Source organism: Bombus pascuorum, chromosome 6 (genome assembly GCF_905332965.1).
Source record: "Bombus pascuorum chromosome 6, iyBomPasc1.1, whole genome shotgun sequence".
NCBI lineage: Eukaryota > Metazoa > Arthropoda > Insecta > Hymenoptera > Apidae > Bombus > Bombus pascuorum.
The window spans coordinates 10,005,030-10,033,026 of NC_083493.1; the positions used below are offsets into that span (position 1 = coordinate 10,005,030).

The 27,997-nt window shown below is 35.0% G+C and overlaps 5 protein-coding genes across 12 annotated transcripts in view; 2 read left to right on the top strand and 3 right to left on the bottom strand.

The window, feature by feature from the left end:
- Nucleotides 1-27,997, top strand: part of LOC132907770 (cytochrome b-c1 complex subunit 8) — a 248,975-nt gene that overhangs the window by 57,434 nt on the left and 163,544 nt on the right. The gene's annotated exons all lie outside the window — the stretch shown is intronic.
- On the top strand, nt 91-2,115 carry LOC132907752 (tRNA (guanine(6)-N2)-methyltransferase THUMP3-like). Its single transcript, XM_060961134.1, has 7 exons — nt 91-268; nt 346-458; nt 579-1,041; nt 1,111-1,289; nt 1,375-1,554; nt 1,638-1,775; nt 1,844-2,115. The coding sequence occupies exons 1-7, from the start codon at nt 175-177 to the stop codon at nt 2,000-2,002; spliced, it is 1,326 nt and encodes a 441-aa protein (XP_060817117.1). The 5' UTR covers nt 91-174; the 3' UTR covers nt 2,003-2,115.
- LOC132907753 (probable ribosome production factor 1) lies at nt 2,023-3,342 on the bottom strand. Its single transcript, XM_060961135.1, has 3 exons — nt 2,767-3,342; nt 2,414-2,678; nt 2,023-2,344 (listed from the first exon to the last, which is right to left on the bottom strand). The coding sequence occupies exons 1-3, from the start codon at nt 3,335-3,337 to the stop codon at nt 2,167-2,169; spliced, it is 1,014 nt and encodes a 337-aa protein (XP_060817118.1). The 5' UTR covers nt 3,338-3,342; the 3' UTR covers nt 2,023-2,166.
- Nucleotides 3,333-27,997, bottom strand: part of LOC132907768 (BET1 homolog) — a 137,493-nt gene continuing 112,828 nt past the window's right edge. The window contains exons 1-4 of one of the 4 annotated variants that reach the window (XM_060961162.1): nt 5,040-5,182; nt 4,606-4,684; nt 4,366-4,529; nt 3,333-4,284 (exon numbers count right to left, since the gene is read on the bottom strand). In XM_060961162.1, the coding sequence (XP_060817145.1) occupies nt 4,129-4,284; nt 4,366-4,529; nt 4,606-4,624 (339 nt within the window). In that variant the 5' untranslated portion in view covers nt 4,625-4,684; nt 5,040-5,182 and the 3' untranslated portion in view covers nt 3,333-4,128. The other 3 variants (XM_060961163.1, XM_060961164.1, XM_060961165.1) reach the window with 3 other exon arrangements.
- LOC132907740 (KN motif and ankyrin repeat domain-containing protein 2) overlaps nt 5,590-27,997 on the bottom strand; it is a 60,638-nt gene continuing 38,230 nt past the window's right edge. For 4 of the 5 annotated variants that reach the window (XM_060961107.1, XM_060961108.1, XM_060961110.1 and 1 more), the window contains exons 4-10: nt 27,197-27,425; nt 13,000-13,118; nt 12,822-12,902; nt 11,485-11,712; nt 9,027-10,267; nt 7,615-8,212; nt 5,590-7,534 (exon numbers count right to left, since the gene is read on the bottom strand). In XM_060961107.1, the coding sequence (XP_060817090.1) occupies nt 7,088-7,534; nt 7,615-8,212; nt 9,027-10,267; nt 11,485-11,712; nt 12,822-12,902; nt 13,000-13,118; nt 27,197-27,425 (2,943 nt within the window). In that variant the 3' untranslated portion in view covers nt 5,590-7,087. Of the gene's footprint in view, nt 7,535-7,614; nt 8,213-9,026; nt 10,268-11,484; nt 11,713-12,821; nt 12,903-12,999; nt 13,119-19,184; nt 19,818-27,196; nt 27,426-27,997 lie in introns of those variants that run through there. The other variant, XM_060961111.1, reaches the window with a different exon arrangement.

Consider the following 27,997-nt stretch of genomic DNA (forward strand, 5'->3'; position numbering starts at 1 on the left):
ATAAATAGAATATAATATTCATTTAATTTGGTCTATAGTTAATATTATAGATTTATAATTAGATGCAGTTTATCTGATTAGTGAGACACGTGGTGCTAGTTTGATATTAGTCACGTGTATAATCACGTGTTCATGGAGCATAATATAATTTACATGTAAAGTACAAAATTTGACATGAATGAGGACAACGAATCGAATTTACGAAAGCTTTTCATAGAATCATTAGCGAGCGATAATGTTTTTATAATAGCAACGACAATAGATACAGGTAGCTAAATGTTCCCTAATTAATAAGATTAAAGGCACGTGGTTACTTAGAGTAACCTATAAATCGTCTAATTTTAGGTTTCGAGTGGCAAGCAGTGGATGAATGCAAAGAAAAATTAGATAAAAATGTTAAGATCGTTAAGGAACGCGGCAAGATTTATTTTAATGTATATTGGAGTCAATTCGCACAAGTAATATTATTTACTGTTTATTTTAATACTGATGTTTTTAACATGTAAATTTATTTCTGTGAAATAAAATTATTATTGTACAGAATTAATAATATTATTTTATTTGAGTTGTAATTTTAGGTACAAGAAATGAGATCAATAGACAATATTTATATTGTCGCAGACGTTAGAAAATTTGAATTCTCAGGAAATAGCAAAGAAGCTGATTTACAATTATTTAAAGATGCTGTGCATAATGATATGAAATTAGAAAAAGCTTTGAATGCTTGGAAAAGTATTACTGGTTTTCAAGGGAAAATATATCCAACGACTGATGAATATAATGTAGCAGAAAAAGATCGTAAGCTTTGTAACACAACTGTTACACCAATCACAGTTAAAGGAAGAAAAAGAGGGCAAGATCCATCTGACACTAAGGAAGATGAAATATTAAGATATAGAGTAACATGTGAAAGAACTGGAAAACATACATTTGAATCAGCAGAGGTTGCCAGAGCTATTGGAGGAGAATTGCAAGATAAATATTTGTGGCTTGTGGATCTATCAACATATTATTTAGAAGTAGTTTGTAAAGTAATTGACAGTAAGTGAAATAACTTAATATGTGGTTGTTTTTTATTGTAGAGGATAATATGTATTTTATCATAAATAGATGAATTGATAACACAGTTACGTATTACACATGAATCTAAGCATCATAGGAATATCATGTGTTTTGGACCAACTACGCTTAGAGCAACTGTATGTTATAATTTGTTAAGATTAGCTCATCCTAATCCAGGAGACATAATAATTGACCCCATGTGTGGTAGTGGTTCCATCCCAATTGAGGTAATACAGACACATACATTTGTATTTCAATGTAACATAAATATATTATGTTAAATATAAAAACTATTAATATTGAAAATTACAGGCAGCTTTAGTATATTCCAAATCTTATATTATTGGAGGGGACAATCATCCAAAAGCTGTACATAACACAAAATCTAACATAGAGGCATCTTCTTCTAAATGTAAAATTGACTTACTACATTGGAATGTTTCACAATTACCTTTTAAAGATTCCTTTGTTGATATTATTGTTACAGATATGGTATTGAAGTATTTAAATATTATTTTATAACATTTTTATTATACGTTACCCTATTTATTTACTTTATCAAATAACTCTTATAGCCATTTGGGAAAAGGAGTGGACGAATGATGGATAATAGAATACTTTATAAGCAATTCTTGATAGAGTTAGGACGAATTATGAAACCCTTAAGAGGTCGGAGTGTTTTACTCACTTATGACAGGCGCAGCCTTAGTATGGTATGCTATAAAAATTTTGAAATCAAATTTTTGTAGAATTATGATTGAGGTTGTTTTCTTTGTTACAGGCTTTACAAGCAGCTGGAGATTTGTTCTATGTAACAAAAACTTTGGGTGTAAATATAGGTGGTCTCCAAGCTGCAGTTTATGTCTTAAAACGAACAGATATACCATATGAACAATTTAAACCGAAAGTTATTAAACACATGATGTGCAAAAAGAAATAAGGTATTCTTATTAACTCATGTTAAAAGATAAATTTAAATATCTTTATTTTATATCTACAAGTTCACATTTTGTAAAAGTTTAATAAAAGGAAATTTTTATATTTCTTATAAAAGAGCTTTTCATTGTTCATAATAAAACACTTCTCTATATTAAATAATAAACTTTATAAGAAAAATTTTCTCCTGCTCGTTTCCATATCATGTCTTTTTCCTTGTATAATCCATTCGTATTCTCCATATTTGCTGTCAAATGTTCCATGTTGCAGTGACTGCAATTTTAGGGTAAATCGAGGTCCTAACTCTCTCAATCTGGGTTTATTCCTTTCCATGTCAAATTGATATCTGTAATATCATTTGTGTAATTGCATGTTCATTAAGCATTCTACCATAATAAAGACTAAATTATTATACCTATGATGCCTGAAGAATATATAGTCCCTTTGATTATGGAATGTTACCACTCTCCTGCCTTTAAATTCAGGTTCATAATGAAACAGTGCCCCTAACATTCTACCAATTGTACAACCTAAGCGAGTAGTGAAATTATTTAAAATAACTTCTGGTCTATGTTCAGAAATTTCTTTGTGACTACGTTTTAAATCTACTGTTAATTTAACATTGCTAAGTTTAAAATGTGCTGTTGGTCCATCAGGTAAATGAATAAGTAACAAACCATCTAAAAATATTTATAAGGAAAACATTAAATATACAGATAATACGAAATTGTTCTAAATAATTCAGTTGTAAATGTGTACAAAGGATACTTGGTTTGCACTGATCTTCATTAACAATTACAATGTCAGTAAAATTCCTTGCTATAGCACTTTTTACCATCTTTTTTACCCCAGAACGGTTTCTATATAAAGAGATAGAATTCGGTATTATCCTTGTTAATTCTCTGCCAAAAATTCTGGTTTTTCTCGTCGGATTGTCAGCAAAGCTAATCAAAACTTTAGGTTCGTAAGCATGCTTATAAAAAGGAGCAAATTCATCATGTTCAAAATCGACTTTAAGCTCTGCATTTTCTTCATCATCAAGATCACCAGAAACAGTAGTTTCATCTTTCTCCCTTAAGCTCTCAAGAGTATGTGGTACTTGTTTTGGAACACCTTCTTGAATTCTTTTCTTCTTGGCTTCTTTTTTGGCCTTTGCTTTCTCTTTCATCAACTTTAGACATTTTTGATGTCGAACTGCCTTGCATTTTATGTGATTAAAGTTGCTGTCAGATGGCAAAATAACCTCTGATGTTTTGTCTCCTGAAGTACTTGGTTCTTCTTCCCTTTCCTCTCGTTGAACTCGACTCAAAGGATTTATTCGTAAATTTTTGAGCTTCATTTTCGTAAATTATTTGTTTTATTTTGATATAAAGTTATTACTTAGTATCATGTGTAGCCAAATATCTCACACGTGAATACTACTCGATAGTCAGGTTATAATAGGTTACCATTTACTATTTAGTTGCAGTTCTTTGCCGCCAATTTTCAAACATCATTCGACGAAAATTTCGAAGATATACAATTAACTTTATTTCGCATTAAAAAATTTAAATATATATATACGTTTTATCTTAACATAAAAAATATTTTTAATCATTTTTATAGATTATTTAATTTATGTACAGGATGCCAAAAAATTATTTGTCATGGTTTTGGAAGGTGACTACATTTTCGGATCAGTAGAGATCTGTTAAAAAAATGAACCAAAAAATTGACCTGATTTTCAAGGTTAAATTCTTTTTTTATTGCATCACAAAGAACGAAAGTCACGTAGGAACCACGAATCACAACTTAACCATTTGTCTGGAAAAAAAAAAGAAAATTTCATTAGTTTTCAACAACCAACAGATATTCGCTTTTGCAAAGGTCAAAGAATTTCCTCCAAAAAATATAACAAATAATTTTTTGACATCCTGTACATGTAAGTGTAATATTAGGATAAAATTTTTTATACATAGAATTCGGCTAAAGTTTAACTGTACAGCTTATTGAAATAGGTTTAAAATATTATTTCTTATACACAAATATTAAATGTTATGCTTAGAAATTATTATGAACACGTGTATAATAAAACACTTCATGGGAATGAATCCTGTTTTTGAATACCCCTTTGACATTATAATGTTCTAGTTAAAAGAATTTCACTGTTACCCATAATATGAAAAAGACAAATATTGAAAACAACATTAAATATAAGATGTAGTAAGTATGACTTCCTTTAGATAAACGTAATACACGTGTAACTGCGTTTGTTAATGAACCACTTGTCCTTTCAACATCTTCATCCTGATAACAAAAAGTTTCTTCTATATACTTCTATCTTCTATATACTCAGTAGATTTTTATCTACACTAATGTGTTATTCACCATTCCACGGAGCATTTTATCCTGATATTCTACTTCATTTCCAATGTCAATCGACAGTGACTTTAGGGCATGAATTTTGTCTTTCAAATGATCTGTCATTCTTTCATTCTCATCTTCCAAATCTCCATGGCTCGATGTAGTTGGTACTGGTTCATAGGCATAATCTATCATAAAATATCAAATCATATTAAGTTATAATAATTAAACATTATATTGAACTTTGAACATAGGTTAACCTACTTGAATGAATCCTTCGCATTTTATTCTCAATTTTGGCGGTTAACTAATGTACTTTTGCAGGAAATAAATTATAGCGAATCTAAACAATAAACGTGTCACAAAATATTAATACAATAAAACATAAATGAAACAAACAACTGATATTTTAATTATAAATATTACTTAATATTTGTAAAATATCTATCGTCTCTTTTAATATAACTTTTTACTATTCTTAAATAATTTGATAAAAAATTGAAACACATATAAACATGAGTTTTATAAGTTGAAATTTGTATTTTTAATTCACATAAAGTTTGAATTAGAAAGTAACATGTCATATGCAATATTACAACAAATTATTTGTTTTAATTTATATTATATATCTACGAAATTAATAAAAATATTTAAACTGTTTTCATACATATTGATTATGTTAAAACACAATTGCAAACCATGCGAAAAGAACTGTCAAGTAAGCGATCAAATGATGTACGTTATACACATATGTATACGTTAAACGTGGTGAGTAGTGATGCATGTACATATGACGTATATATGCAACGTCAACGTCGCGTTACGGTCATGATCATGATATGTAATCAGCACTGATCATCATTATCAATCAGGGTTGCCAACTTCGAAGTTCGAAGTTTTAACCTACTTTAAGTTGAATTTCAAATATGATGTAAAGTGTTCAAACTATTAACAGTCAAATAAATATGATTGTACTATTTAAAATTATGGTTTTGAAATAAATAATATTGAAATCAATGTATAGTTTTTATGAGAATATATTTCTATTTGAAAAAGGATTATCACTATCAAAATGCTGAACTTCTAATAACGTATATGTATATTAAATTGATCCAATTTATATTTTATCGATAAAATATTCTCTGCTGATCATGGGACATTAAACTTTATCAAAATTTGCTTTTTATTATCATTAATACATTTATGACGGTTAAGGGTTTCATATAAGTTTATAACATAAAATGAGGATTTCGATTAATTCATAATGTATTGTTTATATTAATTTTTGGTAAATTGTAGTATCATACAATTATCTTATGCTGTTTCTTCTCGATTTTATTATCAATTACAATATTATGTTAAATATAAAGGCACAAACAATGAAAAGTAGTTATCTAATTTCTAGATTCCTACGAGTCTATTACTTGATTCAGTACTATCTTTGATACATAGTCGTTACTTAACGTTAATATAAATCCTTAACGATAGGAATACTCATTATAGCGTTAAACCTAAATCTTTGATGTTGAACTTAAATACGTTCGTTATTTCTAGATATTCACAACCCTATGTAAGAATACGTTCAACGTTAAGATTATTCTTATACATCCAATTCCTAACACGAGGGTAACACAGATAAACGAGGAATGAAATGAAATTACATCTTTTGTATTTTGTTATATATAATATAATATATAATATATATATATATATATACTGTATCCTGAAATAATTTCAACAACTATTAAACTTAGTAAATTTTCCTCGTATGCCCTCCGATGTTTTGTTGTTATGTACGGATGCTATATTTATACTTTCACATCTATAACATTTCTACTTCAACATCGAACGATCACCAATAGGTTCTACAAATTTCTCCGTATATAAATTCAACATTATAGTCACGGGAATTAGAAATCTCGTATTTGTGCACCATATAATCATTACACATATTGTATCGTTTTCCTCTATGTATATCAGTACACAATTATTCTACTGATAGTTTGATCCCCAGGATTTAACGGAAATTAGGCCTGACAGTTACAGAATATGTCATAGAGTAGATGTAAGAAAAACTTTCTGCGACAAGAAATTCGGATTGTTTGTTGATTCATTCTTTTTTTTTTTTTTTTGGAATGTTCAATGCCACAGGATGTTGGAAGACATTACGTACTTAATTCTTTCCCTGTGTGGGCTCGTATTTATATATAAGAAATTTTTTTGTACTTTCACACATGGTTTTTAAAAATGTAAAAATTGAATTTTGAAGTTAACCATTTAGTCATCGTGACATCGTATAAAATTTATTAACAATGAAAATGGATCCATCTTTTACTCTGATAGCACCTAGAAAGAAGTTTCACATTTTATACAAATTCCTTCTATCTACTAACGATATGAAACAACACGTTTCACAGATACCTTTCCTATGGACTAACTTTACAAAACATCCTCAAACTTTTTTTGAATAATTGTATACAAAGTTGAGCAGTTAAATACATATCTTAAATTAAATGTTTGCGCTGAGACTGACGAATGATTAGGCAAGAACATGATTGTTTCATCTTAAAAAATTAAAATCCTAAAATATTATAAATCGACGATAAATATTAAAACACGTTAGCAATAAATATAGGAAACACGGAACGCCGATTGTATTATTGCTTATTTGTATGATGCAATTATAATTCAAATTATTTACTAGTACGTTAAATATCAATAAAAAAAAGTCTTCGAATATTGTAAATTATTTAGCAGAATATTTTGAGGTGTTTAAGGGAACTGTTGAAGAATGAATTCGCCTGGATGGAGCTGGGCTTACTGGAGCTGAAGGGGAAGGGCCGGTAGGTGTTGTTGGTTTGGAACCTCTTCTACTACGTCTCATCGATGAATATGGACTTGTTCCTCTATTCACGCGCTCGTGTGCATAGAGTAATACACCGATGTCTCGATTGCCTGCTTCTAACGCGATTTTTAGAGCGGAACTACCATCTATATCAACGATCGATGGATCACAGTCTGGATGCGCAAGTAACAATCGTACGATATCCGTGTGCCCATGTTCCGCGGCACACATTAAAGCTGTACTGCCATCTTCATCTTGAATGTTAACCGCAGCTCCAGCATCCAGAAGTAACTGTGTCATGTCTTTGCGACCATGAGATACTGCCAACATCAAGGCAGTTTGACCATGCTGAAAAAGATTATAAATTTTAAGTATACAAAAAAGGCAAAAAGTAAAATCATACTAAAGTCATTACTTAAGGTACTCACTAATTTTGCTCGAATATTAACATCTGCAAGTTGGAATACCCTGTTAGCTACTGAAGCATGAGTGGAATTTCTGACTTCAGCAAGAGCTGCCAACATCACAGCCGTGTATCCGGCCACATTTGCTTTGTTAATATCGCAAACTTTTGAATCAAGAAGTATAGATACAACATCAAAATTTCCATGAGATACTGCATAATGCATTGCGGTGTTCCCACTTGAGTCAGTCATATTAACAATATATTGCAATAAAGTACTTGAACATTCTTCAAAACAATCTAGATAATCTTCAACTTCTAAGGGATTGGCATTTGCTGTACTTGAAACTTTGAACCATTCTTGTTGGATAATATTAATAGCATTTTTCATTTGATGAGAGATATTTTTACTAGGAGATTTTTTAAAGCTGTCGTTAAGAACTTTCATGGCGGCCTGCATCTCTTTCGATGGTTCCACTTTCTTCCTGGGTTTTTCTTGTATAGGTTGGAACAATGCGGATTCTGGAAGTTCATGTTTTTCTTCGCTATCTGCTTGTTTTTCTGTATTATATATTTCTTCTGATTTATCATCTTTTCTTTTCTCTCCTTGCAATTGTTGGATACTATAAAAAGTACAGAAAAATGTAAATATAAAAATATATAATATATAATAAACATATAATATATAATATGTAAAATATATAAAATATATAATATACGTTTTTTTTATTGGAGAGGATTAAATAAAATAAAGTGATTAAAAAGAAATCAATTACCCTTTCTCAACGAAACAAGCAGAATTTATTTCGGTGAGTTCGGTATCGTTAACTAAACGGGTAGTGTGTTGTTGTTGCTGCTGTTGCAGCATCGATTTGTTGAGATCGGATACACGATTTACTTATTCACCATAGCGAAATCGCAATGATTTTAAGTGCACTTTTTTCTGTCACTGACCTCTACGACGTTATTTACGATTTGACCTCTGCGCTCTGCTCCGTGAAAATACGTATGACGCATAGGACGCGCAACCATGGAGTTCGAAAAAACCAACAAATCCTTGATATGCACTTGATTGTCACTGACTATGCGATAGATTGATTCTCCATGGTGTCAACTTCTTTACTATCTTTTTTACCGAACTACCCTTAATCTGAACTTTCCACCCTATAGATGGCGTACGTAACATTTTCTAGCGCTTATATCGACAGCGCTTGTGTCGAATTATAATGATCTTATAAGATAATCTTTGAAAAAATAAATCTTAATATGTAATTCAAATGAATTAATAATGATTACACATTACTAATTTCTAATCTACATAGGATTTTAAGTATCTAAATAATAAGATTTACCATCGTGTTTCGTTGAGAAGAGTAATTAACATAATAGAGACGAGAGAAAAATAACGGAGATGTTATCCTTAAACGAATTACTAACCGATTATTGTCATATTGTTCCTTGTTATCGGAATCACATCTAATCACACCTGCAGGTATCTTCGTATATGTATCCTGTCGTTTAAATTGTCTTCTGTAATCTATCGTATTGTTCAACGGTATTTGAGACGGCCTCGGTATCCTCGAGACGAGATTCGTGTTTTGGTGATTCATATTATTTTCCGCGTTGTTGACAATTTGTTTCGCCAAATTCTTTATAGTTTCCTTACAATTATCACAATAATTAGCAGCGCATGAGATAGAAATGTGTGGTTTGATCGACTCTCCGACCGAGACGTCTGTGAATTTCTTTTTTATCGGCGAAGTACCAAACTCTCGTTTTCTAGGCGCTAGACCGGAAGTGTCGGTACTCTTTACCGTGGTTCTCACTAAATCATCTACCATAACGCTAACAGATTTTGTAGTTTTTCTTTTTAGCTGAGTATCGCCGTAATTAAACGAATGACTTCTCGAGTTCATCGAATGTAAAGATAACGGCTGAGTAGCAACTGGATCCGGACCAACAGCGATGGTCTTCGTTGCAGGACCAGTTCTAACCTCGATTCCAATTTCACACATCCTTGGCTTGACCATGACTCCTACGTTCGTTCTCATTTTAAATGGTTCCGCCACCTGTATGTACTGATCCTTCTTCTCGACTATTTTTACCGGATCTGGGGTACACTGACAACCCCTAGACACTGTATCTTTAATTAAAGTACTCTTATAAATCCTGAGAGCATCATCCACGATAACCGCGACATCTTCTTTCGTTAAAACGTCTTTCATGTTTAATCCTGTCGATGTTCCACACGATCTTTTCTTCGCTTCTTTCTTTATTTCAGGTGCTATATCCTCGATCACAAATCGACTGTATACAAGATCCTTTGACTTGTTCCTCGTGTTAACTGCAACATCACGAAATTTCTTTACATCTCTGGCCAATTTCGGGCTGATAGGTGGTATCGTTTCTATCTGAAGTGGGCTCCTCTTCAAGCGATTCCTCATTTTTGCCTCCGACGTTATATCTTCATATAGTCGTTGCTTACAGGTTAAAGTCGATCTCCAACTGTCATGGGAATCGCTCGAGTAAAGCTTATCAAGACTCGACGACGTTCGATCGTCGAACAATGTGCTGTGGTCTTTAATTTCAGGTACGATTTCTTCGATTTGCAATCGACTCTTTTGCAAGGATCGTTTTATCGGCGTGCTCGTTATCATGCCGACATCTCGGGTTCGAACCTGATCGCGTGACAATCCAACGTGTTACTACGTATACGTACTACGTACGCTGCCATAAGTATTAGGATACCCGATACTTGGTACAAATCGAATGCTATCTACTGCTTTTATTTTCTAATTATTTTATTATAAAATGTCACTTATTGTGTTCTTCCTCTGTAATTTTCACATATATATATATATATATATATATATATATATATATATATATATATATATATATACATATATATATATAGATGAAATAAATTTGTGGAAGTCAATGAATAAATATAACAAGTAGATGTCCTGATACTTATGCGCGAATACGTATCTATCTCTTATTCGATTAGTTACAATACTACGCTTGGCTTTTAGAACGAGGAGCTTAGAGAATACCAGACTACTACTGTGCGGAAGCTAATCGGCGGAAGTTAATTACCCAGTTCGCAGCTAGTTTTCTAACGAAGTTTTCGATGCAAACTTTATTTTGATTTACGTAAGCGACGTACCTGACACGATGAGAAAATTCGCGGAAATTCTATCGGCTTAACCTTTAATTCAATTACAGCGTAAAAGTGTGATGCAAACGAAATGTGCACAGTGACCCAATTTTCGTTCGGCTATAAATACAAACGCGTATTAGGAAGCGGAATATCGGGCTCGTAATTAGAATCAGCAGATGCCAGACAACCGAGAGAGAGCTAACTCGTAAAGGAGACTTAATAAAATAAACCGTCCAATAAAAACCATTGCATACCGTCTATTATTACTCCTTTATGTTCACCGATTAATTTATTCCGCCTGAAATAAAATCAAGTAAAACGGACGGTTGCGTTCGAAAAACTTTTCTTTCATGCAAATGGTAACAAGCTAATAGAAAGGTGGCTCGCGCATATTCATAAGAAATCCAAGAAGTAGAAACTGCATGAAATTAATTGCATAGAATCATCCTGCCGAAAAGAGACGGGTTCGCGTTTCAACGGCGAATTTAAGCCCCACACTTTCTCACCAGATCCGATAAAGCAACATTCGCCTAACTATTTCGCTGTGAGTGCAATTAAAAGGTAGCCGAGCATCGGGTATATGCAAATTTTCCACCTCGGTCCGTTGAAGTTGATTCAACGCCGCGTTCTCAACGTGTTACGGTTTCTCAAGCGATGGAACATAAGAGAGCGAGAACAAAAGGAGATCGAGGGGGCCGATAAAACGGCGTGAAACGGAAGTCGACGGCGTACCTGTTGGTGCGAAACACCGACGTCCCGTGTCATTACGCCGCACATCGTTCCCATGTCTCTCGTTGGAGTGGCCGTGTTCCTCAGATTTCGCTGTGAGTCGTGTTGTTCCGAGAAAGACTGGCTGCGATGCCTGTGCAATACGCTATCGTCGTACCGCCTCGTTTTGCTCAGCTCGTCCACTTGTCGCAGCAGATTCCGTTTCTCTTCTTTCAGCACTGACACTTGCACCTGCATTGGAGACGTCGTCAAAAGGGAAATGTTATGGCATTGGGTACCGTCTAATGTTGATTTTACTGTTTAGCGTTTCGGTGACACGGGGGATTACTTGGATGGTATAGAACCAAGGGTTTGATAAATTTTGAATATTTCAAAATTTAGGCACTTGGGAATTTAGAGGTTTAGGTGTTTTGAGTTTGGTAAACTCTTAGAGATTTGCATATATTTAACAGGGGTTTAGTGAATTTTGGAAACGCAGAGCTTTAGAGATTTAGAGGCGTTTAGGTGTCTAAGGTTCGGTAAACTTTTGAAAATATAAAGATTTATGCGTTTTGGGTTTAATAAATTGGACTCTTTGGAAGTTGGAAATTTCAGGCTTTAAACGTTTAAGATTTGAGGAATTTTTCAAGATCTCGAAATTTGTGAATTTAAAGGTCCAAATGTTCAATGTTTGGTGAATTTTTAAAGATCCTTAAATTTGGAAATTTAAGAATGTATTGAAGCCGTTTGGTGAATTTAGAAAGTCAAATGATCCTGTAATAAGTTATTTTTATCGCATAGATAGAGAAGATAGATTGTTTGATCGAACACGAAGAGAAGGCTAGTTCCACATGTTTGTCCTTGGAATTGAAATTAAATCAAAGAATTTAGTTTTGATGTTACAGTGATACATTTTTTTTCAATGTTTACTGTATGAAAACTTTGCTTTCGAATAATCGTTTTGTGTTATCGATAAGCGCGAGGCACGAAACGTGCCACTGCAACAGTCAGCATTTACTTTACGACACGTAATTACGTTTCCTTGACGAAAGTATCACAATGAAAAGAAAGAAATTAACTTGTGTTATAACGAGGTACAAACGCCGAGAGAAACACGTTAAATGAAATGTGAATTTCTCGAGTGTCGGTTCAACGAACAACGAAAGTCTCTGTGTGAAGTTATCTTTTCTTCTTCAAAGTTCATTATGTTGTTGAGTCACAGGTTTACGATAATTAAAAGGACGACCGCACTCCCGTAAGGATTTGAACACGATTACGTTATCGAAAGAAGGACAAACATGATTTATGAGATTAACAATAAGAAAAACGCTTCAGATTGAAATCAAAATTATTCTGTTTACCTGTAACATGGGAATTGCCTTGACCTGTTCTTCCAACTCCCGCATTCGTTCCAACGATACTGCCATTTGTTCTCTGATGTTCTATAAATATATAGGTTTGCGTTCAGAGTAATAAGATCTTATTGTTGTAGATGTTGTCAAGTATACGAGTTCGATTTTGTTTACTTGTTGCTCCTACCTGTAGCGCGCCGGTGCTGAGATTCGAATTTCCGCTTCCGACGCTCGCGTTGTCAAAATCACCCCCGGCGTGTTCCGTTTGCGCGTTGTTCTGCGCTGGTGTGGCCGTGTTCGTTCCATCTGGAGAAATATTTTTATTATTTATTTCCAATATTTATTTTTTATTCCTGATATTTTGGTATCGATATAAAACTAGTCTATGTCCTCGTTTATCATCGGATGAAAATTAGAAGGATCTAAAATTATCTTTCCATTCTATCGAGGTTTCATAACTTCTGATTTAATAACTGATTTAATTAAATAAATTTCATCTATGATATAATTACAGTCTACAAAGATTACGTGTATAATATGCCAAGTATTTTGTTTCTTTGGGAAGAGACAAACACGGATAAGGGTTATTTTTGTTACGAGCTGCTCAATTTATCTTATAATTGTGGAGTATACAGAGAAAATGTAATCTACGTGCTGCTACTATTGCGTGCATATTGTACTTTTTAACGACTAGGGATCTTGCTTTTGACATTTTGCACGAAACCAGCAAATATTAAAAAAACTCACGTGCGGTGAGGTACATATTTCAATTAATCGCACGTGAACGATATGTAATTAAACTTCGTGGATTCAATCCTGAATTTAATTTCAACTGGCAGCCGACGGAATGATTCTAATTATAAGAATATCTACTCGTGAATGCCACAGAAATTCGTATTAAAACACAATTCTATGTAATGAAGTCAAACCTTCATATCGTGCTTTGTTCTTTATTAGAGCGAGCAGAATTTTTCTACGTTATTACGAAAAGGAAACACGTATTACACGCGACATTCGGAAAAATTGCTACTTAATGAAAACAGAATTGTTTGATATTTGCTCCGATGAAAGTATACTAGCAGTATATTAGCCAAAGGTTTTCTCAATATAGCTGTTTGATCGGTCTTAATTTAATTATTGAAAAAATTCTACGAAACATTTCGTTATTGATAACGAATGGAAGTATTCCGTACTGAATACAAACAAATTCCTCATGTAATTAAATCAACAAGCGAATGAATATTTGATTGATATTATTATTGATATTATCTAGATATATGATACGAGCCGTCCGTGTAATATGTGCAATACGATGTATAATAGTAACGTATAACTCGACGTATAGGATGATATGATAAATAATAAAATGGACAGTTGCGCAATGGAGGAACATTTCGTTGCGATAATGTTTTCCTTGAATATCCAAATTCCCCCGGTATACGTTTCAATACCGATAACGAAGTTGTGCAACCGATTCATGAAAAACTAAAATAAAAGTAAATATCTTAGTACGCTGATGAAATTGTATTGATTAAATAGAAAATGTATACGAATGCACATGTTGCTTGCAAAAAGTATAAGAAAGTTCTTATAGTAGCGCAGTGAAAAATATTGGATACCGAGCAATATAGTGATACCTTTTAGCGCGATGTTCAATTACCGTCGTTACGCAGAATGCGTCACGTATACGCACACGAATAGGTTAATGGGACACCTGTTTCGTTGAAGGCGTAGAAATATCGCGATGGAAAAATTGGACAGTTGTGGAAATTACTTTTTCCATGTGTACAAGATTTTACATAGATATAAAATAACGCGTATCTTTTGGGTAACTCTGTAAATATGTCATTCGACTATGAAAACATTAGGATAACGAATAGAGGACACTTTCATAGATAAACGCTTTTGTCGAAATCATTAGCGCTTGAGGTCATTAGAAGATCATAAAAGATGATTGAGATCATGTTGTTAGAGTTCTAGGTTATTTGAGAGCTAAGTGGGGTCATTGAGATTATATCATTGAAACGCATTTGGAGGTCAAATGGGTTCACTGAGATCATGCAATCGATATTCAAGATCATCTAACGACTACAAGAAGTCATTGACCTTATGTTATTCACGTCCACGGTCGTTTAAATGTCTGAAGTAGTCACTGCATGCAGTTGTCATTTGCAGTTATGATCATTTAAAAATTGCAAAATATTTTATGCAGAATGCTATTGAATAAATAAATGTTGATTAAGTTGTTTGGTCCTGACTCATTCGGAGATTAACATGAATTAATTAAAAGAAGATTTGTAATTTTGCCATTTAAATTATAGAATATCTGGTCTTTTATTTCAATCGTAAAAATGTATTGCACATAACAGTATTTAATTAAAACGAAACGAACGATGAATTCTAACACGTTATAAAATTTTAATTAATGTTTCTATTTCTAAAAAATGGAATTACGCGTTATCTGCATGTGAAGTCCGAGAGAACAGCAATCTAATTTTCTGCGTACACCCCTCGCTCGTAACAATACGGTTCTCCACTCGAAACAGCCGGAGAAACAGCGCACGTTACGCAAGCACTGCGGCAGCGGTGTTCACCTGCGCTGTCGTTCAATTTTTCTTTTAATTGATTGTTGCGTAACGGACCGCGTGGCTGCATGGAAACGAGCTTGGACAATAAAGAAACGCGCCAGACGCGGCATTTCGAATGCGTTTGACGATATCGTGACACACGTGTCTCAGGCTCGGCCTAATGCCAAGGGGTTTGCCGCACGCGAATCGCGTCACGCGCTCTCGCAGAACAACGTTCATCCATCGTGTGCCACTTTTTCCCTTCATTACAGTCGACGCAAGCTATATAACCAAGTCATGAAATCGGTCAGGCATCAAAGTATGCATATTTTATTTAAGAATAAGCGCCAAGTAAGTGGATTGACAGAATAGAAGAGAAAAGGCCATAAAACTTTAATTCTTGGACGGCGAACGATCGGTCAATTTTGAGTCACACGCATACTGAAATTTTGAGCCACTTTCCAAGTTATATTTATTCTTATTTCGTGTAATTATTTTGTTAAACCGCGTGAACAGTTTTATTTGTCAAGCAACTTTAGTTATATCCAAGTTGTGAATTTTTATGCATTTATGGAAAATTTAAGGATTACAGGGTAAAGCAACTCTCTCTGTTTTTAAATTCTAGTTTCTTAGCTGCGTTCATGGAAATATAAATAAATAACAGAAAGAAGTAGAGTAGGGATAAGGTAAAATATTCGAGACTCGTGATCGTAATAATCCGGCTTCCGTTGGATCTCGTTAATCCTTAAACGGATTAGTCAAGTTATTTAAATTTAAGTAAAAGGACTCGAAGTCAAGTTACTCGAATTTAATTTGAATCCGAAGAAGGGGGTTTAAAGTTGTTTTAGCTAACTGGATGAAAGCATAAATTTTGTGACAGATTACTTTTTCGTTCGAATTAATCGGTTGTTTAAGTCGTTTAAGCAATGGACGTTCGATGTCTGCTTTTAAAGCTTCGCTATCGAGACTCTCGAGGAATCTAGGACTACCTCGTTGACCTTTTTGAGGATACAGAATTAACAAGTATCGAAGGCTCGCAGGCTCATTGAGACAACCAACACGATATACAAAGGGTACGCTTTAAGATCGGATCGATCTGCCATTTATCAACAAAATGAAAGTATCGAAGATGTTTATTCATCTTGTTCCTTTGTGTTTCTCTTTATAAAATGATATTTTTCAATTTCCTTATAACAAACTAAAATAGCTCGTAAATTTGACTGTTATAAGATCAACACGAGTTTATTATCCATGCAGTTGTTTGTATGAGAACAGTTAGAAATAAATTCTGCACCCAAAGGTGCACCTGCAGCACGCGGAACGAAGAAACTTCGCCGTTATCGATCGATCCTGTTGCTCGCTATAAAATTCATAGATTTAAATCGGCTTTCTAACAGCTTACTCTTTAAATCACAGGAGATTCTAGAATCAATTTTTACCTTTGAAACTTCTTTCCATTATTTTTACCGAGTTTACTTTAACGCGTTGGCTGAACTGAATATTATTTGGAAAAAGAACATAGAGATTTTTTAAATCTTTCAATTCTTCCAACCGGAAGTTGCTTTTCATTTTGTTCTTTTTCACTTTATCCCTTGTACTGTTATTTTTTCCCAGAACTGGTTATATATATATAAAATGTTTATTTTCTTAAAAAAACACTGTTACGGTAGCATTTCAAAATATCAAAAACTTCATAAATGTGACCATTTATTTATTTTTTCCTAGATCGATGGAACGATATAACCCGAATATTTAAGAGGTAATTTTTAAAACGATTGCTAGAGTATTATATAATACATATAACATAATTATATATTATTTTTGCTATTATAAAATATATATACATAACTTCACTGACATCACTGACACCAATTGGGACATACTAGCAATTATACTAAAAACTATACCAATTTAGGTTAATGAAAAATATACTAGCGATCACCATAAAACTCAATCTTTGTTAAGAAGTTAAGTTCTTCAGTTCCATTAAAGAATTCCCCAATTATAATTTGATATCGCAGGAACTTTAGAAACTGACAGGACATGTAACATCTACGTTGACGAAAAATTTGTCCAGGAAGTCAGGAGCCTTACGCAGCCTTTTAGCACTATTGAATATCCTTAAAAGGATTCGACACGGTCCTCACGCGAGCCGTGACAACGCGAAGGATACACGAACGATCCAGCCGTGTAAATAATGGCGCGTAATCGTTACGTTGCGCTTTATATGGATGAAACTGTGCTGGTTTCTCGAGTACGTTGTATATGTGGATTAGAAACAAGTACACATTCCTTTAAGGAAAAAAAAAGAAAAAAGGAAAAACGAAACAACCGTCATCGATCGTGAAAGTCAAATTAAAAAGGAGCACTCGACTGGTCCTCGACATTTCTTCCCTTCATTTTCCCTTTCTTCTTCCTGTTCACAAATTGAAGTATTTGTAGCAATAAACGAGCAGAACATCTTTCTTTTCCACACGAACTTTTAATAGAATGTAAGTAGTTTCTTCATAATGTCGTGTATTTAATCAAAACATTAAATTTCCACATTATTCAATGCATTTTACTAACGACTAACTAGTTTCGTTATTTATGAGCTTCTTTATAGAAATTTAGAATCTAAATACACTTGGACTAAGACTCTTACAGGGACCTTTTTAAAGAATTTGTTTATCGAAAAATTGCTTGGATGGAACAGAAGATGTCTGTAACGATAAACTTATGTCTTTGGCAGTTTTCGTGATACCTTTTCCTCGTATAAGAAAATTAAACGAATATTCTGGCTATTTATCGATGGCCAATAATATCTAAGATTTTGATATTCTTATTGCGACATTGTGGCAACATTGAATTCACGTGGTTCATATCGAACCTCCTTTTTCTTAATATGATTGTTTAATCTATAAGTGACAGATGATAAATTTTAACTGACGGTATTAGCTCGTTGAATTTAAACTCCAAATGAACGATATTTATCGACGATAAATATACGACGATCTTAAATTCGAAGAAATCAAAAAGATCTTCGAAATGATTGGGTAAAAAAGAAAAAAGCAAAGGAACGGTTGCCTCTGAATGATTTCCCATATATCCTCGCTCCTCGTCTATTCCCATATAATTTGATTCCATGTCAAACACTCTAATTAAACGAACTGCTAGGCAACGAAAGATCGTATCCATTAAAATTTCTTCCACTTTCCATTCGATTACTGCCGGACGTTTCGTTTCTTCCTCTTTCTTTCTGGAGGGGAGGGAGAAAACGTACAGATACGAATTTCTAGGGTCAAAGTGGCCAAACACGCGGTAGCACGATTCTCCTATCGCGATGATAATGAATTCTTCGTTTGTTTTAGCCTTCAGATAAAGTATCTTTTAATTGCTGTTGACGTTGAAACACGCGCGTCTCTTGTAGGAAAAGTCTAGCCTAAGCAACGGTTAGATTCGAGCTACGCTACGGCTATGTGAAACGATATGCAAACAGTAGACGATAATTCACGCAAAAATATGATGAGAAAAATCGATATGACGTAAGAATTTGTTATCGTAACGCCTCGTAGATATCGCGAAGAAAAACAGACGCGGAGACTTGTGTATTGTTCGCTACTATCTATCGTTGAAATTTGAAATATATGTAATATTAAATTTTTCCATTTCATGATCGTATAAAATAGATAAATATTAAAACAAATATATATATATATATATTTAACTATAAATAAACGTTTCGTCGTAATTTCTTAGCATCGCGACCTACTCGTACTGCTCGACAAAATGAGAAAAAGTAGGAAAGTAAGAAAAATAGGCTCACGGTATTTCCTCTTCGCCTTCATCTTGCAGAAGGGTATCCTTTTCATGATAAAATTCTTCACCCCCATTTTGCCAATGTCTGGTCCGCTATTCGACCCGCGAGAACCAAACTATCAAAATGAAACACTTGTCCACAGGTGTAAAAACTAATTAATTATTCATTCAAATCCCGGTAACGAAATGTTCCTCTAAGATCCAATATTTCCATAAGCACACTAGATCACACGAATTCTTGGTGACTTCATGGAAACTTGTAAACTTTCTCTCAATTATCAGTCAGTGGAAAACCGAACATAGTGGTTTAGAGTGGTTGCATCGTTCGTTGTCCGGTGCTTAGTCGTCGTTTCGTTCGTTCGTTGTCGCATCGATCGATCGATCGTGGAGTGACGCGATGAATCCGGCTGAGAATCGCGCGATAATCGAGTTGCCCTGATAATCAGAGCAGCCGATTCTCTTGGATCTGGATCCCCATGGATCGCATGCCGTGTCCGGGGTTTCTGTCGTTGGTTTTTCGAGCATTCGTGCCACTGTTTTGCCGCGGCCACTGTTTGCGTTTGACTGTGACGCCGAACTCTGGGCTATAGCCAACCAGGACTCTGACTACTCGCGATGAGGTGAATGGAGAGGGGAAATGTGCCTCTTCTCCTGTTCTTTGCCCGTAGCGACGGTACACTGACTGACGAGCGTGTATGCGTGGTGCATGCATGCTTGTCGATTTCTTAATCGCCGTGGAAATAATGCTTCACCCTCTCTAATTCGTCTAAACTGTCTGCTTACGAAGCTTCGTTTTGGCAACGATGATTCGCGGACATCGACAAGACATTGCTAGATATTTTTGTATATTTTTTTAATTTTCTTCTTTTTTCCTTCTTCTTAAATTATTAACAACGACTAATTCGAATAATAATTTCTTCATTTAGAGATCCCTTATCTTCTTTTGTATAGTTTCATTTTTCTTATACAAATAAATTATATCATATTTGCACCTGCAAGAGTTACATTGGAGCTAAATGAAATCGATGAAAATCTGTTTTTACTGTAATTTCTAATTTCGTAATTATAAAAGTTTCTGGTTAAGATACAATCCACCAAACAGATTAGTAATTAGCTTCGCAAAATCTTTCCAGCTTCATACGTTTTATAAGTGTAAAGCGTCGTATTATTGTTCCAATTCTCCGTAATATTCTGGTTTTGCAATTTCGTAATACTCCATCATCATAATGTTTATCAAAGCGCAAAGCTTCTCGCACGTCTATCTCTTTGAAGTACAAAAATAACAGGCTCGAGGTGGTCGAATAATCTAGTTTAACCGCGGTGCATTAAATCGTGTATGGCACCGTATAAACGAACCCGCTGGTGCAATCGTCGAATTAAAAGCATCGCGTTTACGCGCGTGAACAACATTTTAAACGACCTCGAGCGCGTTGAAACGTTTAGTCGGCCGACCATCGATCGGCATTTTCGCTTGACCATCGCTTTCACGCGCCACGCGTTTCCTGGTTGCCTGCCTGATCGTTGTCACCGTAGTCCCAATCGTCGTGGGCCCATCGATCGTGTTGCTACTTTTTTTAAATGCCGCCGGTTTTACAGCTCGTCCTCACGACGAACAGTTGCGACAGTTGCTCGTACATACGTTTAGGTCGCTGACAGGTGCACGCCGCCATATGCGACCACCTTGCTCTGACAAGGTTGCACCAAAATGGTTTAGCGTTCTCGATGAAGTCACGTCATACCTTCCAAATCGAGTTAAATGGAGTGCCACCGCATTCGCGCACCGATGTTTCGCACAGTGATCTTTCGCGTGGCGATGTTTCGAATGGAGAAGTCCATCGTGTTTCCACCTTCTACCACAGACGTTTCTTCATCCGTTGCGTTGCCAGAAACGCTTTTTCGATATTAAACCACGTGTATTTTCGGACGTGGAATCGCGGCCTCTACCGAATTCGTGTCACACATTTACCAACGTGGTATTTTTATACCGGTAAAACGTCTTTCGCAATATCGTGTCCCTTTTTTTTTTGCAAACGACCGATGCGTTTCGATTGTTTTCTTTCGAGTGGAAAATTTGAAAAATGCTACCGTCGATACGGTGTCAAACTACTCGTGACATATGTATCTTCCTGGTTTGTAACTTTCAGTCGCGCTTAAGGTGAAAATTCTGGTACGATAGCGAGCAATACGAGTTATACTTAAAAACGAAGGTTTCAATTTCCAGTTTCTGAAAATTATAAATTATGACTTTGTACGTACACGATGATCGTATTATGATAAGTTTATCTTCTAAACGACATAAAGTGTTTCTATTTTCAATAGGAAAGAAAGAATTTCAAATGATTAAGTGGCTGATTTTATCATATGGAAAAGTAATAGTCATAAAAGGAAATAGTAGAGCAACAAGTTAATCAGGATGCTGCTCTCTGTTCCTTGTGAGATTCGATTAGCTACTATCTAACATCTATAAGATGCACGCGCGATTTCAACACGTCACGCAAAAGCGAAATTACGAGAATCACGGAATCTTCGCCTGTCTTTTTTTTCTACTTTCTAAGCATCCTCGCGGAGCGGTTGCTATTGTTAACGCTTTAATAACGTCTGGATGATGTCGACTAGTATGCCGACGCTTTCGTTAAATTGTACGCGTCTACAGGTTGATGTTTGATAGCGGAACACTTTGCGATATAACGTACGAGTAGAACGTAATTTTCGAAACGAGTTTTTTTTCCAGCGACCAACGAGTTGCTTCTGAAACAAATTACATTATTTTACGAGTTTTACGGTTGCGTTCAAGTTCCTAATGAAGCGTGTCAGTCCGATTTGATGCACTTTCGCGAAAAGTTCGGGTGCTTTGAGAATCCTGTTACCAACGTCGAGAGAAAGTTACGCTCCATTAGAGTAATGGGTTTGTTCTGTTTCTCCAGAAAATCCTAATCTCTTTACATGAAACTATTTTTGAACGTGTTCCGATGTACATTTTTAGGAATTTTTGAATTGAGTTTCGACAAATATTTGCAATTTCCATATCCTAAACTTATTTACGTTTTAGTAAACAAATAAATAGATATTTAATGTTCTAAGAGAATGTAAATGATGATTCATGAATTTATCCTAATAATTTCCGAATGTTCATGCGCCGATATTGCTCTTATGTAGGAAAATCAGAAATTTTTGTCGTTGTAAAAGAATCTTTGTCGTAGGATCGAATTGAGAAACCACCGACATTAACGACGATTCTTTCGTATTTGTTATAAGCTGAGGAAACTTTTTAGAAACAAAAGAAATGTATAATTGGTTTGAAACAGCCTCAAAGAACATAACGAGAGTAAATCGCGTATTCGTTGCCTATCTTTGTAAAATTGGCGAATAAAAAGTTCCGGGGCTTGTTTGAAAAAAATGTAGTAAGATGATACCAGATAATTCAATTTCCAATGTAGGAAGAATCGATGGAAAGCAATCTCGATATTCAATCGCAGAAACCTCTGATGCTGATCGATAAAACAGCATAAAAGGAACCTCTCACATAATATCTCTCTTAATAGAATCAACTCTTTTAAGAATAGCTGCATCCTAACCAAGAGGAAAAAGGAGAATCATGAAACAGGATACGAAACGCAAAAGGAAGCATAGAAAACGAGGGGAGAAAAAAAAGTAGACAGAAAGAGAGAAAAAGAAGCTAAGAATAACTCCCTCTTAACCAAGAGGAGAAAAGAAAATCATGAAACGAGATACGAAATGCAAAAGGAAGCGTAGAAAACAGAAAGAGAGCCAAGCTAAGAACAGAGAACGACAGTTCGATGCATAATCTTTTCGCATTCCTATCCGCTGGCGTGCAGATCCTACTTTTGTCAGGGAAATCGGCCCGGATGAGGAACTTGGAATTAGTTTGGTTGAAAGAAGACAGAATTTCGAACGTTATTGCCACGGGGTTGTAACACAGGTGCCGTTGAAGCGACGGTGCAACTGACGCGATGCCACGAGCACCGGAAGCAGGTGGTTCCAGCCACGCACCGACGACTTCGCTGACGCGTTCGAGCGGCGTTCGAGCGCGGACTCTGCCGAAGAAGCCACCGGGACTATCTTTAAACCGCGATTTACCAGTCAGCCTGGCGATCAACGGCCGCGTGAACCATTCGCGATTTACTCGTCACGGAAACACGGGAATTGTATCGAACAACCGTTTCTCGCGATTACTTAACGGTGCGGCCGGACCGGTGCCGCGTTTTATTCGCTTCTCGATCGAATTATTAGCTTAAGCCTCTGTAACCGGAATTTTACTTGCTTCGAGGGATAGAAGCGATAGTTGATTATGTCTTGCCACTTTGATTTGAAAATTAGAAAGCGATTAGATTGTACGATCTTAGATTACCGTATAGATTAATGATTATTGGTAGAATGGTATAGTAAGAAGAAGTATACATAATGGTACGATAACAAACGAATGCAATGTACGAGTTAAAAATGTGAATATATAAATAAGAGAAGCGTGTGGGAGAAACGTACGAGTCTATCTTTCTTGGTTTTTTTGATTTTTATGTCAGCTAAACGACTAAGATAATTGCAAAAAGAATACATAATTTACTTCGAACATACAAAATTATCGAATTTTCTGAACTATCAAGGATATGTATATTAATTTTAATTCATATTTATTACTTATTTTTGAAACTTCCTTGAAGAACACTAAGAAAAATAAACACGAACGAGTACCGATTCTCCCAAAATCTCTACCTGTTAATTTGTCTTACGTAAAACATGTATCCTGTTCGCAATTGATCTCGTGTTCCTATTCTCTCAAACGCATTACCTTCTACACTATATAATTTTGTATTTATTCAGTTCCCATTGTTAGGTTTCATACTCTGCACCGAAGAAGTCCAATTTATCAGAGAGTGGAATCAAAGAGAGGAAACAGCGTCGTTCTCGTCGGTAGGACGCGTGTTCCCGGTTCAAGAAGCTTCTATTGTCTGACGACCGATAAGACAGGAAACGGGAGCAAGTGCGACCCAGGTTGCGAAACGTGAGAATCTTCCTGTAGACGAGCGTGCAGCCACGTCTTGGGATTGAGTTTGCGGTTTCGTGAGAAAATGACACGATCGTCGCATTTCGTCAACCGAACCGTCAACCGTGTCATCAGTAAAAAGCTGAGCCGCTTTGTTTCAGCGAAAGTGAAAACCAAGTCGAAACGAAGCGTTCACGAGGACGACGAACCGAGGACCGAAGAAGTTATCCTTGATGGCGATCTTTCATCTTTAATGAGTTTTAACGTACAAGGTGTACGCGAACGAAAGAAGTTGTGCAGTCATTTGTATGCCTCCTATTGAATGTATTGTAGGCGCCACTAAGGAGTATTCGTCTTAGGTTGCTGCATAAATTCTCCTTGATTTTTTGTTCGTACAGGTAAGCTATCGATGTTGATAGAATAAAACTATAATATTGCTATGTAAGTTGATATAAACGTGTTATTAAAGCGCACGAAAGATAAGAATAAGATATGTATTTTTATATCAGGTGTATAGAAAGTGTTTTGCAAGTACGATGACTTTGATGGCAACAGATTTTTATCCTTTCAAAACATTACAAAACAATTTAGAAAGAGAAGATTAAATAATTTTGAGGTCGTAAAAAAAGAAGTCTCTTTTATAATAAACCCAAAGATAAATCTGAAGATTTTTATAAAAAATGTATAATATCCACGTAGATGGGTGTTAAAAATCGAATTTATGGAGGATGTGCTCTGACGGATACAACTTATGCAACAACTCAATGTCTCAGATTTCCGTGTTTTAATTGCGTTCTAGATATATTTGAAGCAAGTGTGCAATAGAATTGTATCTTTTATTTCTATCTAAATTAAATTTGTAAACTATGGAAAATATAATATAGACTATTATAAATTGATTCTTTCCTTCAAGCCATCATGTATAAAGAAAAAGTAGTTCAAATCATAGAAGCATTAGCAGGTGAACCGTTCTCCGAGGAGAATCCAATTGACGGGGCAATTATTCGATTTTCGATCGTGAATCGCCCGCACTGTGAAGGTCTTAATTGAGAGAGGAGAAAATTGTATTCACCTGTTTAACTGATTGCCTTCTATGACGGCCCCGTTAAACGGATAGTAAAATAGACCACTCGTTAAATCGTTTGAAAACCATTGAAACATTCTGCAATAACGAATTTTTGATACGACGAAATACATTACCGCTGATTGGTTTCCATATATCATATATGTATGTACTTTAGTTGATTTGTAACAATTTGTAAAATGTGTAAACGTGATTAAATGGGGTTCTTATCATTTTACAGAATCACGAAATATTACATTCTATTTATACACTTAAATTATACGTTGTTACGAGTCTGGAAGTATCTTTCGTACGTGAACTTTATCTTAGAGATCGGATACTCTTTCCTAGGAAGTTGTTATATATTTTTTTTTTTTTGTAATTTTGAATCACTCTTTTGATTTATCTCACTTCTGTAGGACACTGATAATTATCTATTGATGTTCTCCAAGTTAATTTCTCTATGCCATAAAAACAGCATACTGATACAGAATGCAATCATGATCTATCAATACAAAATTTTGACTGGCGATTCGGAAATTAAATTACATTTCGTAAAAAACGAACAGGCGTTCGAATACTTTTGAAGGAACAGTGTACGTACGAAAGCGCACACGAGAAATTACGAAGAGAAATTTTCATATAGCTCGTATGCATTCCTCGTCAACTGTAATTACATGATGAGTTGTTACGTTATAGTTCCGACCTGCCACTTGTTCGATCGCGAATACGTTTCGTTTCGTAGGAAACGTCAGCCAATTCCAAGATTCATTTTCTTCCTACGCGCGATTCACTTCTGCTTTTTATTTCGTTCCTCTCTTTCTTTTCCTCGCTGGCTTCTGCTTTTCTCTCTGCTCGAGCCCCCACGTTGCAAGCGTATGCATTTCACGGCGAGAAACAACCTCGAGGCGATTACGACGGAAAGCAACTCATTAGCGAGACCTGTGCATTTATTTAACCGGTGTACGAAGCATTTCAGTGAAATAGTGACTCTAAAGCGAAGGAAGCATTTCTCTTTGCACGGCATTATTGTGTATCAGGTCATTGGGCCATGGAGAATCCAAAGATGGCCGAAAGGATTCAGCGCGAGGAAATCAAATATGCGTGAAATTATCGGATCTATTCCCTTCTTTTTCTCTTTTTTCTTCCCCCTTCGTTTCTTCACCGCTGGAATTAATATTGGCTGTGATCGGTTGCCTCGTACGGTTCTTCTTTTTTGTATCGTTCAACAGAAAGACGCCTCTGTTACGACATGGAAAATAATTCCAAAGAAAGTCTACGTAATCAGGCTACGCCAATTGCGAGCGAATGGAATGAACAAAAATTAAATGAACAATTCTTGTCTCGTAATTTTTTACGAGATATCTACGTGACCATGTGATATCGAAATACAATTGCGGGATCTCGATTATATCGGAACATTAATTAACTCATTAAGAAGTAACGTTGCGTTAGCGCTACATTTTATCTGTGATCTTTTTCGATCAACTTATATTATCGAATTCTGTCTTTTTAACATCGCGGCTACGAAAGAGAATTCCAAGAATCGGCTCAATATTTTTCTCTACACAGATTCTACAATTTTATGCAACGTAAAGAATTTGAAGTATTTATGACATCGATGACACATTTTTTGTTGCATTTCTATTTCAAAGTTTCTACTTAATATTGACGTTTATAGAGCGATTCAATATAAGTGATTTTCGTTCATACGACAATAAAATTAGATGATTATCGGCATAGCAAGTATCATGATCGTTTCAGGCAATCAAGTTCTATCGTATGTTACACGTAATCCATATTCGATAACATACAATTTGAGGAACTTCCAACCAAAGTTACAATTCAAACTGTATTTTATTACAAATACAGCCTGCTTTTATTGAAACCACAATTACGACTCGATAAATGGAACGAAACGATTGAATAAAAATGAAAGATAAATATGTCTGACCGTTCTCTGTGCGATCTTCTTTATCGAAAGTCTTGGTGGATTTGGAGGAACGTTTCAAGGTCGCCTCGAAATCGCCCACCACGTCGCTGAGGTCGAGAGCCGTTGATACTTGCGTGCACTCTTGCTTATCGTGGGTTGACCTCGGCAGAGTCGTCACGCCATTCGTTGTAGCAGGTTCCTGTGGTATTTTCGGTAATTCAGCCTCTATTCCGACGAGAGCTGGACTCACCTAAGATTAAAAATATCAAACAATTTACGAAACGATCTTCCTTCTGTTTATTATGCTTGTCTTTCATTTTTTTTCCTCGAGGTGAACATCGTTGGACCTTCGTTCAACCTATTAACTCATTGAGGTCCAAGCAGTGAAGTAATGTGCCGAAGTTGCGTAAGTGCAACATTTAAAATACGGAAATAAATCGTTGTCGAGTTACACAAAATCTACATAGTATATTCGATACGTTATAGAAGCTTATTACGTAAATCAAAGATAGGAAAAGAATTCCTATAATTAAAAAGATATGCCTTATCGTAAGGATATAAAATACCTCGATCTCTTTAAATTTCATAAAACTGTACCGAGGAAATAATAACGAAAAGCTATTGCGCCAATTCTTGACATTCCTTTCCATTGATTGTAAGTATAACGCGAATACTGTAAAATTCACATATTCAGAAATATTACGTTAACAGAATCCTGGTTTTTAATGGATCAATATAAGGTGATATTACATGAGATATAAAATGAAGAAAAGGAAGATTAACAAGGATTCTATTATCACGGAACGAAAGTCTATTTGATTT